This window comes from Myxocyprinus asiaticus, chromosome 32 (genome assembly GCF_019703515.2).
Source record: "Myxocyprinus asiaticus isolate MX2 ecotype Aquarium Trade chromosome 32, UBuf_Myxa_2, whole genome shotgun sequence".
In the NCBI taxonomy this organism is placed as follows: domain Eukaryota; kingdom Metazoa; phylum Chordata; class Actinopteri; order Cypriniformes; family Catostomidae; genus Myxocyprinus; species Myxocyprinus asiaticus.
This window is the reverse complement of record NC_059375.1, coordinates 22885495-22899482: the sequence shown is the minus strand read 5'-3', so window position 1 is coordinate 22899482 and position 13988 is coordinate 22885495. Positions and strand designations below refer to the sequence as shown.

Genomic DNA, 13988 nt, shown 5'->3' with positions numbered 1-13988 from the left:
CTTTATGTTGTTTTAAGTTGAGTTTTACATTAAACTTTATGTTGACTGTTCAGCCGGTTCCGCCTCCTCCTTGCCCACCTTTAACTGTTACAGTGGTGCCGAAACCTGGGAGGGAGGAGGGATGTACTGTCGTGGAGTCCTTGCCGCTGCCATCCGCTAGAGGAGCAGCCGGAGGGCTCGCTGCTGTCCACCGGGGGAGGAACATGCTGTCGTCTGCCAGAGGGCAGAGGAGCGGTTGAGGACCGGGCGACAGCATGTCGGGAACCGGCGAGCAAGTTTTTCTCTCTCTCTCCTCTCTCTCTCTCTGTGTCTCCCGCTCACTCTTTCCCTCTCCCCATGCCTCCCCTCATCTCTCCCCCAGTTTCCCAGGAGGTGGGGTTGACCACCGGCTGCCAGAACGGCTGGAAGGGCAGCGTCTCCCCTCCAGAAATGGAGGGAGTAAGTCAGTCCGGTGGCGCCATGGTCTGAAACAGGTGGGGGAGGAGTGTGATGACATTCGTGCCATTGATTTGAATGGTACAGATATCTGCCATAAACTCCCACTGAAGCATGCCATGCATCCACTGTCTTGTACGGACATATTCATGCAGAAAAAGGTGGATTGCGTTACTTGAAAGAACAGCACTATAGTGATGTGTGATATTTTACACTTTTATTTGCTAAAATATTTAAATGCACAAAGAGTAATATTTAATTTATATATAGATTATTTGTAAATATATTAAACTCGTCATTGCAATTATTATTCGTGATTACAGTATCAAGGGAAATAATTGACAATTATGATATTTGTTTTAATCGTATAATCTTGCCTTAGGCAAGCTTTGTTTTTTCTCACAGCTTCTTGGTGAAACACACTCATGGTCACACACTACATTGTTTGTGTGAAGCCCCTCGCTACACATTTTTCTGTTTAGTCTTGCCTTGATTTCAGTGTGTTTGTTTATTGCTGTCTCTGCGCTTTATCAGAAACAAAAGAAATCAATGTGCGTGTGCTGCGAGAGGTTGCTTCCACCCTGATGATGAACACTACTGATTGTGTGGTGTAGGGCAGCAAAAGACTGCCCATAACTGATTGGAGCTCTTTGCTCCACAGCCCTCACAAATCTGACCCCAGAAGACCCTCCCTCACTTTTAATTCTTTCTCTATACTATATATTGAGCTCTCTCTCCCTTTGGCTCTTTTTATCTCTCTTTTTCCTCTCTCACTTCCACGCTCCATTCCTGAGAGCTTACTCGCCTCTTATTCCCATATGTTAGAGGTGTGGGTTGGAGAAACAGGCTGCAATTATGTAGTCCTTGAATCACAGCCATGTCGCGCATTTATAAAGTATATGCAACGGCCAACCTGCAAAGCTGTAATTCACTCTTTCCATATCACGGTTAATGCAGTTCTTTCCTCATCTTGAATACTTGTCATTCCCTCTATTCTGACTCAGTCATGTAACACACCTCTTACTACATACATAGTTGAACGGTGCTCCAAATGCAGAGGCCAACTTGGCTGTTTGTCCAGAGTTTTTACATTGCTGACCTCTAGTCCACCTGAGGATTCTATATGCTGAGGTATTCCAAGGCTATCAGCTTACATAACTGAGAAGCCAGATCCAACGCATTCATAATTGCTCTTGCTGATGGAGTTGTCTCTCGTTGCTTGTATCTATACATTGTGGCCGGGTGAGTGATGTCAGAAATAATGGGTGTGGTGTGAGACCTCAGAGAGGCACTTATTTTCAAAGGGAGGGACATAAAACAGGTTAAATAAAGTGTCTAATGGCATTATAGGGATAGCTGAAAGTAGTGTAGTGTTGTTGCTGTACAGTAAAAGCGCAAAATCGGTAGACGCTGCTAGCAGTGTGTGTTACGGCAGTAACACGACTAGTGTTAGGCCGACCAGGCAGATTGACTGGCAGATATTAGGCCATTTTAAGATTGTCTGTATCTGTTTCCAAAATGTATCAACAGCCTTCTTCACTTTTTCACACATTTGTTCAAACTGTACTGACTAAAACCCCCAGAGTAAGTTATTTAATGTGCTGTAATACAAAATGTCACATTGCACTTTGCACTGGAGGACAGATTGTATGCAAATAAACATATAATGTGATTTTAATATGTTTATAATGATTGATTATGACTGATAAGATGTGATTGCGAATTCGATTACCGGTATGTGCGTAGCCATGTTGTTTACATTGCAGTACTGCAAGGCATTCTAAGTACGTCATAGCAAAAATTGTTATAAGATATTAGCCCTTCCACTTGTTGCTGAAAATGTGAAAATGTGTGATGGACAAACTGGGAGAAGGCTCAAGTGAACTTACTAGTTACCTAATAAATTCTTTGTTTAAAAAAAAAAAAATTGCCACTTCAAACGAACTATAAACTTCTATCCCAGTACTTCTTTTTATACCCAGATTATTTGAATGTTGGTACATACAGCCACCCAGCAAACACAATTACTGTGTGAAAACAATTACTTCACACCGTGAAAAGGTTGTGATAACGTTTTTATCCAGCGCACTTATTAGGACAATTGTATTTTATTTTATTTTTTACATATAAATGCACAAATATGCAGAAAGGTTATGATGTTTATGACCTGGTACTACACATACTATCGTCAACATTTTTGGGTAAATATTGTGTAAAATTGGTGTTTGTTTAAATAGTAAAAAGAAAATCTTATTTCTGTTATTACATTGTATGTATTAAAATTATTTCGTCAACTTGCTAATCTACATAATGGTATTGCATTGGCCATTGGAAAAACCCATATTGGTCAGCCAGTTGTCCCAACATTTATTCCATATACTGTACAGTATGTTCTTTAATGGAAAATATTTCTTTTTGCCATACTGAAGTCATAGACCGTTATGGCTCCTAACGCTTTTTACAGGTTCTTTGCCAAGTGTTCCCTGGTGAAAGCCACTTTTAAACCCCTGTGAATCTTTCTGTGTGTCCATAGCCAGAGGACATCGGTCAGTCTCCATTGGCCCCCACATCAGATGGGGACAAAGTGGATCTGGAGGCCTTCAGCGAGTTTACCAAAATCATCACCCCGGCCATCACACGCGTTGTCGACTTTGCCAAAAAACTGCCCATGTTTTCGGAGGTGAGTGTGGTGTGCAATTAGGTTTCATTGTTGGCATTTTTTATTGTACGATGTGTTAGCTTTTAGAGCAACTGACAGTGTTTGTGTTCTGTAGTAATTAGCTTGTCAAGTTCAAGCTTCCTCCCTTGTGATAAGAATAGACCTTAGTCTCTGCCAGCCTAATTAGCCAAAGATATGCTTCTTTCCTGCTGTGAATTTGTGTTATTTGTTATTGCCAAAAAATTTCAGCTGATAAAACAGTAGCTTGATACTGTGTCAATGGGGGGTCTGGGTCTATCTCTTGTGTTGGGAAGAATTGTACAGTTGTGCTTTTTGTAAATGTGTGTGTGTGTGTGTGTGTGTGTGTAATGTCACACTGCAGCATTACATCAGTCATGGTTATGTGGCATTCTCTCCATTTTTAACATTCACCATCTATCCTTTAACCACATGTGTGAACATTCTTCCACTGTAGACTACACAACATCCTTATGCCAGCAAATTTGTTATTGTCTACACCATATATTTACACTGTCATCCACACGTATCCACTGCATCCCTGTTTATGTTCTACATTGAGCATTATGCCTCCTGTATTTTCCACATTTTATTATACACATCTCCACAAATTGTAAAAAAAATAATTACTCATAGTGAGGGAATGGTTTATTCTCATCTGCTACCTGACCAAACTGTGTTTTTGTATGATGTGAATGATATTAAGCATTCATGAAATGACACACTAAAAGCAATTTCATTTTGCTGCCAGATTCCCTCCTTTTTTCCCTCAGTGTTTAAATTATCAGGCTTCACAGTATATACAGTTACAATATTCAAAATGCATATAAGAAGTCACAAACTTTGACAATGAAATTTGTTTTTCAAGGAATTTGGCCTCAGGACAATAACACACAAGATTGTTGCCCATCATTCACACGCCCATAGACTTGTTTTTGCACAACAACAATCTGCACTGCCTCATACATTTATGACTAAAATAGTTTTTATCTGGTCTACTCATTTTGTGCACCTTTATGTTAACTTATTACAATTGTACATTGCATCTAACTCTACATCTGCATCATGCTCCCCCATAGACTTGTTTGTGCAACAATATTCTGCACTTCCTCATTCACTATGACTACAATATCTTGCGCATCTGATCCAGTCATTTCAAGCACCTTCATGCTTATTATTATTGGTTGTATATTTGTATTTTTGCATTCTTGTATATTTAGATGTTTCCTAGATTCTATATTTTTTGTATTTTTATTTGTCTAATCTCTACTCTCTTTTATAAATTTGTACAACAGCCAGTTGAAGACAATAATTTCGTTGTACTTGAACAATGACAATAAGAGCTTGAACTTGAACTATCAGGTGATAGGGATGTGTCATGATTAGTTGATTGTTTATCTAAATTTTTTTAGAGACAGTGCATTAATTAGCATGCTGACAGCATGCTGTGCTTTAGCTGTTAGAGTGTTTGCACGGTACAACCATCTAAAAAAAGTTGCATCTTTAAATTCATCCCCACTGTACATATTAAGAAGGACATCTTTGGTCATTGCGTGGATTCTTGCACTGTTTTTTTTTTTTGTTTTTTTATTTTATTTTTTTTTTTATGCACAGTGTGACTGCTGCGTGCATTTTCCATTTCCCTTTTTGATTTATAACAAGTAGGGAAAATATTTTCTAGAGCAAATAGTTCACATATTATGTCCCCATATGTGGACAGCAGGACTAAGTTGTGACATTTTAAATAATACCAAGCTATAGAAAGTCAGATTTCATTCATCAAATTGTTTATTATGTTTCCAGGAATGTTGGTTATTCATGCTTTCGAGAGTAAAGTATCATCTAATCACCACCAACCATGTTGAAATAAAATTTAATCTACTGAATCTACTGAATTTACTGATAACCATTATCCCATGTCTGCCAAACATGTGGAGTGGTCCAATCATCATCTGCAGCCTAAAACTAAACTTTTGGTCGGAGTTTAGGAGTGAATGGACTTAGCTGTCCCCCTGCTCCCTATTTAGTGAATGACTTTACCTTCCGTGTGCTGTTTGTTTGCACTGGTCTCAGAACAGTTTGAAATGCACCTTTTATTTTATCCTAACTCCACATAAAGCCTCTGAAAGCAACATTTTTCAGCTTTTGGATGAACCCATTGATTCTCATTGTGAAAATGCACAGCAAATATAGGAATGCATTTACTAATGTTAATGAATAGAACCGTATTGTACATTGTTGTGATAACAAAATAAAATATAACAGAATGTATATTAAAATTAAGCGAAATAACCTAAAGATTTGTTAATGTGGAAAGTTATTCAAAAAAGTTTTTTATTTATTTTTTTATTTTGTGGGAATAATGTCCCACAATACACGTATGTGTACATCATGTTTATCATGTTTAAAATTAATGGATTTTTTAAAACTGCATATCAAACGAAACTAGAGATGCTACTCTTTATACCCAAGCAGGTTTCAATGAAAAAACTTAGAGGTTTCTTATCAGAGACACGTTTTTTGGCGTTCTCTCTTCACAGATATCGAGACCATGCTGTTGTGTCATGTGATTGGTGCGTCAGAAGTTTACCCCTTAAATGAGAGTCTAATGTGTTTTGAACAGTATTCAGTCGGTTTAAATGTATTTAAATTATGCGTTGCTTAAAGCTAGGCAAAAATACAACATACACGCATGGGTCCGTGGGGTCGCACGAGGTTAAGATGCTGTGTCAAGTTAAAAAAAACAATTGTGTGCATTCTGTTATATTCCGTTGCACTCTGTCTAGCTGTTTTTGAGCACAGGAACGTGTTTTACATAAACTTCCCTAGAAAACGCAACTGTTTGGGCTAAAGTGAACCCGAAATAGGAGTAATTAGTCAACTAGTTATTCAGGCAACCCACCCACTATTTGAAAGAGTAGTTTTGCACTTTACCAATATTGGGTTATATAAATATTGTATTATGATGTGATTTGTAATCTGTGTAGCTGCCTTGTGAGGATCAGATCATCTTGCTGAAGGGCTGCTGTATGGAGATCATGTCCCTACGGGCCGCAGTTCGGTATGACCCAGAAAGCGAGACGCTGACCCTGAGTGGAGAGATGGCTGTTAAACGAGAGCAGCTGAAGAATGGAGGGCTGGGCGTGGTGTCTGACGCCATCTTTGACTTGGGAAAGAGCCTGGCGCAGTTTAACTTGGATGACAGTGAGGTGGCACTGCTACAAGCTGTATTGCTTATGAGCTCAGGTGAGAGGACACCAGGAGAACATAATGCATAACTGCTCTCCTGCTCATATACAGTGTCCCCAAAATGTTTTTGGACACTTTAGATTAATTTTGGTGCATTAGATAACAAAATATGAAACTGGGTGGCATCAGCAAACAAACAATGCTAGACCTTTTCTCATTCTCATTTTTTTTTTTTTTAACTAACAGGTCCCAACATCACTTTAATAGATAAATGAAATCAGTTCCCCTCAAGTTCACACAGGTGTCTTAGCAAAGTAACCACAGGTGTAGTTCATCACATTAACTATGAACATATTCCACAAAGTTTGACAAACAGAGTGTCCAAATACTTTTTGTTTCAGTTGAACAATATATGTATTGTTTTATATTAAAACCTCATAAACTTCTTTTTGTGACATGTTTGATCTGTAGATCGCACAGGCCTGACATGCATGGACAAGATCGAGAAGTGTCAAGAGATGTACCTCCTGGCGTTCGAACACTACATTAACTATCGCAAGCACAACATTCCCCATTTCTGGCCCAAGCTGTTGATGAAGGTGACGGACCTACGCATGATCGGAGCCTGCCACGCTAGCCGCTTCCTGCACATGAAGGTGGAGTGCCCCACTGAACTCTTTCCTCCACTCTTCCTGGAGGTCTTTGAGGATCAGGAGGTGTGAGGAGATTGAGAGGATCAGGAACATTTTTGAACCTGTTTCTCACCCCCTCTCACCCCTCTCCACGCACCAAAACTCACCAGCAGCTGGGGTTTTCATGAGAACGGCTTTCATACGGGGGGTCTTAGTCGGCAACTTTATTTTCTACTTTTTACAGAATACTCAGCCCATCCCCCGTCCACTAAACTCTCTACGGGTGGCCCTTCTGTCTCTGCATAATGTCTTATACTGGTTTACCAACACCTTAGTTATAGACATAGTATATACATATATACACACACATTCTTATAAGTGTGCTTACAGATGCAGTACTTACTGAGCGACACGTAACCTCCGATGAGGTTGTATACATTTGTACGCATACAGACACTGCACTACTGTCACACCAACCTCTCAGAACTGGAGGAGCACTTCTGTGCCCTCAGACAAGATGGGATGGATTTGCCGGTTTATGCCATGTTGCAGCTGGCGTCGATTCCTCTCAGCAGGTTGTGAAGTGGTCAGTTAATTTCAGTTACATAAACCTCAGCGTTCTCGTGAGATTACAATGTAACCGCTGGCATCTTGTCGCTCACGTATTGTAGTTACGTCGCAAACGTGGAGCGTTTTGAACAGACCTCATTAATCTCTTACTAGTTACATTGAGCCTGTGTGCTGAGTGGGAGGATATTTCTAAACCAAATCAGGTGCTATATTTAAATAAAGCTTCTCAAAATGATTTGGGACCTTTTGAGAATATGCCCTCCCTCCCTCCTCTGTAAGCTTTCCGTTGGTGGTTTAGCGTACATACAAGGGTGCCACTCAAAAACTTTGTGTGTGGTTCTTTCTCGCCATCGCCCGGGCTTTGTGTGTCGTAACATTGGCCTGTTCTGAATGATAAATGAGCCCTTTTCTTTCCCAGCAAAGTCATGCAGAGAGAAAAAGAGCTTGCGAGAGAGATTTCACAAAAGACATGGAAATCGAGGCACCCCGCATGTGATTCGCACTGATTTGTAGGTTTTACAGGTGTTGGGAGGGAGCCAGTATTACCATCCTCCCACACCCAGCACACACATAAATATACTCAAACACACACCTCAAAACTCAAATGCCTCATTTTTACTGTATGCACTGCGGTGCTGTAGTTCTGGACTCCCATGCAGGGCTTTGAAAGTTCAGTCCAGCCCCTTTGTGTTCTGCCCAGATGCTACTGTTGCCCAGTCTGTGTGAATACACACACGCACTCCTGACGGGCCCTGGCAGACTGGCTGTTTTTGTTGTTTCTTTTTGTTTTTGTTTTACCTCAAATGTGGGCACACCTCCGGCTGGCTGTGGCTCCAAAACTGCCTCTGTGTGGACAGGTTCTACCTCACCTCTGGACACAGGGCAGCTACCCTCAGCCTCCTCCCACATACACACACACACACACACACACACACACACACACACAAACATAATTACCCAGCTGGAAAATCCAGATTAAGCTTGTAGATGTGTTTTGGAACATGGTAGCTGTTTTTAGCTGCACTAAGCTGGTGATTATATTTATATTACATTTATGCATTTAGCAGGCACTTTTTTTCAAAAGCGACTTACGAAGGTAGGCATTTTATCAGTATATTTCCCTCTGGCCAAAAAGGAGATCATGGAATCGAACCCCGGTCTTCCACGTAAAATGTGAAGAAATCAGAGACCCTCCACTCGAAATCCGAACACAAGTGGTCAAAAGAAATGCATATTAAGACCAGGTGTAAATGCCGATATTTCACCTGTCCACTTGTGATCGGATCACCCAAAACGCATCTTAATACAGGTGTAAACAGGGTCTTAGACCAGCTAAAAACCAGCGAGCATGTTCCAAAACACAACTGTCATCTTTAGCTAGATTTTTCAGCAGGAATACACACACCTACACTGACTCTCGTACACTGACACACTGTCAGCCATAAAAAACAACAGTTTCTCTCAGTTCTCACTCAGTTAAGTTGAAATACCACTGTAGACAGGAGGGCCTGCCATTCCTCATTGTAGCCTTTCAGATTTCTCCAAGCTCCCTTCACTCTGGGCTGAGAGAACAATTCTGTAAGGGTTTTTTTTTTCTTTGTTTTTCTTTTCATGTGGGACCAAGTGTCACTTTGAAACTTCCGTCAAAACGGAAGCTAATTTTCGGCAGACTAGTGAACTAAACCGTTCATGCCGCTGACTATGAATAGGCGCTGTGGAGACAACTACAGTTAATCATGTGAGAAGATGAAGAACCCGAGGTGGCCAGGCCTAAACTGACTGGGTCTATCACTGTTGTCTATTACCTTTCCAATACCAAGCAGTAGTTCACATTGAAAAATCCATTGAAAGTGGAGTGAGGGGTAGGCTGGATGCTTCAGGGTGGTGGAGAGAAAGCACAATGGGCTGGGGAGGTGCGGCAACTAGGTGTTGAAATAAAGCACTTAGCATCGAAAGAGGCAATTAAAATCTTCACAAACAATTCAACCCCTGGTTCCCGAAGCACGTTCTACGGCCCATCTCCCTCCAAGGAGATTTTGCACTAAGGCATGATTGGCTCCACAATCAAACAGCAGCTCTTTTCAAGGACACCCCCCACCAACCTCTCTGTCAAACAGAGGCCACACCCTCAGAGTCAGTATTAAGTCGACCATAACACTCATACACACCGGATATGGGCCGGTGTCACCGGGTATGTGTCATGCCACAGTCACGCACTCAAACATGCATATTGAAATACAAACATACACCTTTGTGCCCACCACCCCTCCCCTTGAAGCCAGCAGTGGCTTTCGATGAACACCAAACAGAAACAGGCTTTTCCCTTGTAAGACAAGGGAGCAGCCGTAGCCATACAAAGAATGGCAGCACCGAATGAATGTGAATGAGTAGCAGCCGAGCAAAAGAGAGAATCAAGAGCTGGAGTGAGAAAGAGGAGGAGTTTCACATCCTTGCTTTATAATGAGAGGTTGCAAAGCAAAGGAAGACTGCCAATCAGAGGCTACCGATGACATCGCCAAGAGTGCATACCATGTTCTCTCTTACGGACAGTTGCGCACCCTGTAGAGAGAACGAGAACCTACCTACAAACCTCAAACAGACTATCATCACGAGAGAGAAACAGCATTCCGTAAAATGGCAGTATGGAAATCCATCTTGGAATAAGGCAACGCAGTGATGACGGTGGTTCTGATTGGCTGATGGCAGGGGTTTCAATGCTGCTTTACCTTCTAATTTTATTTGCGAGAAAAAAGATATAACAAAAGAAGAACTACAAACCCAGAAAAAATTAAAAACATGACTCCAGAAAAAAGTAAAAATCTTGGAGCTGATTGAGCTGTTTGTTTTGTTCTTTCTTTTTGTTGAAATGTGTTTGTTTGTTTTTGCTTATCTGCTCTGTGTAAGAGAGAAAACAACAGCCGTAGTCACTTTTTGACCATGCGTGCAGTGTAAACTAGACAAGAATTTCACCTCTTTTTCACCTCACTATGGGTTGTATTGATAAGTCAACTGCTCTGTTTGTCTGTGTATCTGTCTTTTGTCCGTCTTTTTATCAAGAGGAATTTACAAAACAAGAAACAGGAATATTTTCTTTTTTTATATTTTGTTTTCTTTTTTACGAAAGAAGACTAGAAAAGCATAAATATGCTAAATAATGCAACAGAAACAAAAAAAAACAAAAAAACTAAAAAGAAAAAAAAACTGAAACACAATCTACTCATACCTCACACAACACAAAGCTTAAATGAACTTGGGAAGAGTGCTTATATGTGTGGCACTTCGTCAAAGTGCATCAATGCATGTGTTGAATTGTACGATGGGGTGTATGTGCTTGTCACGCATAATGTCTCGCTCATGTGATCGCAGAGGTGCACGGCGTCCTCCTTCAGCCTTCAAAGCCGAGAGCCCATTCTGTTCAGATTTGCACCAGTTACATACATTACCCTGTAAACAGATGAGCCCATGTGGCATCATCCAGCAGCCTGTAATAGCCCCTGTCTGCAGTGAAGCGATGGCCGGTAATGGAAGTGGACAGGATGCAGGGTGGCTAGAAGGCTGGAAAGGAAGTTATGTGAATCTGTGACAGCAGAGAGTACTTCATGGTATTGAATGTAGCTGACAGGACTGGGCTGGAACCAAGCCCAGGAACTAGAACCTCACTTCAGGTCACCAGCAGAGTGGACAGTGCTGTCAAATTGTTGTTACACAAACAGCTTACTAAGCATATATGCCCCTTCAAGATGCAATACTTTGTTCAGTTTTGTGCCCCCCCCCAACCCCCATCCCCCCCCTTTTTTTTTTCAACAAGTTTTTGGCTATAAACAAGCATGTAAATACGAAACGCAAAGATTAAATCACTATGTGTGAACCATATGCAAACGTCACATACTGGATGTTGAGGCCCGAACGCAATCCGTTTTGTAAAGTTAAACTGCTTACATAGCTTTGTAAATCCTTCACACATCTGTATGTGTGTTTTTGTGTGCACTTGCAAATGTGCATGTTCGATAAAAATATGAAGAAGTGCTCTGTGCCTCCGCAACCCTCTGCTCTGCTGTCGAACCACAGAGATATCGACTTCTATTTCCCAACAGGGTAACTAGATGTAATGTCTGTTTGGTAGATCAGATCATTGACAAGGAAATGGAGGGAGTGGTAGAGATGAAGGGAGGCGTAGCAGAGGAGAAACATCAGAGAGTAGCAAATAGCTTTGCGCTATTAGTCATCTCCCCCAAAAAGCCCGGTACCCAGAAGCATTTAGCTGGCCCACCTACTGCCAATCAGTTTCCATGCATCCATACAAATTCACACATGTGCTCGCCAGGAGGTGGGCAACAGTAGATACTGCACTGCAAAAAAATAATTTTCTTATTCATTTATTTTTTTTGGTATTATCTAAACATCCTTAAATCAAGATGAATTGACTTAAGAAGCAATCTGACACAGGATATTAACTCATTTTTGTGGACAAATCAAATAAAATTATTGAGTTTAAGGCCTAAAACCCCCCCAAAAAAAAACTATTTGCCAATACAGAATCTGCACACAGAATTCCAAAGAAATCTCTGCAGAATTGGGACACTCATGATTCACTAATGTCCACACATCACCTGCCCCTTGAATGTTTGTTTATTAAATATTTTAGCTATTTTGATAATGCTTTCTGCAGATATTATGACTGCAGTACTCTCAGTTCATATTTGAATTCATTGTGCAGAAATCCGCATATTTTCCAAAACAATCTGCACAGAGGTCCACAGATTTTGCCTGGCCCTGCAAAAAAAACAAAAAACAAAAAACAATTAAAAGTTACAAAGGTTTTTCTCTCTCTCTCTCTCTCTCTCTCTCTCTCTCTCTCTCAATGGCAATTTTTTTTCTTGTTTTAAGCACAAACCTCACTAAATTTTGCTAGATCATCTTATTCACTAACCACCTGCAATCCGCCCTACTTTCTATGCAAATTAAGCTCATTTTAAATTGTGCTTTGTCTACAAAACTCGATGAAATTTCCATGATGCAATTAACCTTTTTATTAAATTATAAACTGCATTTCTTTAAAAAGAGATGTTTTTGTACATTTTCTATTGATCATGGCTACAGTAATTTCATTATAAATTATGATCAAATGATGGAGAAGAGAGTTATAACCTGGTCCAGATGTGCAATGTAGTCAAGCACACTTTCGGTTCAGACAGAACATGCAAATAAATGTCACTTTTATGAGCCCTAATTCATTCTAAGTAAATTGTCACTTTGCTTCTAAGTAAATAAATCTTGTTTTAAGGATGTTTTGATATTTTTACTGGAAAACAAGATAAAAAAAAAAAAAAAGATCTGATGAAAATGATTTATTTTCAGTATGGTTTTGTTTTACTTTGGTGATGGAGGTATTGGTTTGTTTCTCACCCTTTTTTAACCAAATGTAGAATTGCTTTTTATCTTCAGAGATAGAAGAAAAAGAAGATGCCTTGTAGCAAGAATGTCTATGCAATGCTCTACCCTCTGATAGCAAGCTGGCTGTTCCAGTGAGCCCTGATTAGTGGTCTTTTTAAACACTCCCACCCCCCAAATCCCACCCAATGCAACTGCATGAGCCCCAGTCAGACTGTTCGTCAGTCAGTTTTATAGACAAGGCAAGGAAGGCCCTAACCTCACTAACATGAGGGCGGTAGCTCAACTTTCCACTGATGATCCGCTGTTGAGAGACTGCCCAGCAAACAGACTGCTTTTGTGTTTGTATGTAATTGTTTGCGTTGAACGCTCTCATGGTTTGGTGGATTGGTACTACTTATTAGACAACATAAGCACTTTTTCATAGAAGTAATTTATGAAAATCAGTTTAATTCTTTGTAATCAAACTTGTGGCCCTTTTTAGACACACTTAGTTGGTTTTGAAAACTGATGAAGCCATTGCTGTTTTGGCAACTAGTAATTTCTTTTAACTGAAAAAAATAAAATAAAAAATCATTCTCCTAATTAGCATTTATGCTTCAATGGGGGGGGGGGGGTGATCTCCAAACAACAGTTTTGACCCAGTTAAGTACATTACATTATACAGCACCTCCCTTTTGAATATAAACATGAATATTGCCATAGGCTTGTTATTTTTACAGTGAAACACAAGCTTATAAAAATAGAATTTAATCTGGAAAGAGCTCCACCTATACATCAATGGTGGTACTATTCTTATTTAGTAATTATAAAGTAAATCCTTCATTTTGAGTGAAGAAAAAATTATAATAATTAGAATACTTACAACTTGTATGTTTTTGAAAAAAATACAGAATTATGTTTTTTATTGAAAAAAAAAAAAAATTCCCATAGCCTTCTATTGGAAAAAGAAACATAAAAAAAAAAAAAAAATCTAGGGATTATGGTTTCATAGAGAATTAGCAACCATCTTGTAACCATTAAGAAATGCCCTAGCGACCACCAAGTAACACCCTAGTATTCACAGAAAACACCCTGACATTGAAAGTAATATA

General features: G+C 39.9%; 1 protein-coding gene across 10 annotated transcripts in view; it reads left to right on the top strand.

Moving 5' to 3' along the window:
* LOC127422825 (thyroid hormone receptor alpha) overlaps positions 1 to 13988 on the top strand; it is a 217262-nt gene extending 203274 nt beyond the window's left edge. For all 10 annotated transcript variants that reach the window (XM_051666614.1, XM_051666608.1, XM_051666611.1 and 7 more), the window contains 3 exons: positions 2969 to 3115; positions 6100 to 6358; positions 6773 to 13988. In XM_051666614.1, coding sequence (XP_051522574.1) covers positions 2969 to 3115; positions 6100 to 6358; positions 6773 to 7023 — 657 coding nt within the window. In that variant the 3' untranslated portion in view covers positions 7024 to 13988. The remainder of the gene's footprint in view (positions 1 to 2968; positions 3116 to 6099; positions 6359 to 6772) is intronic.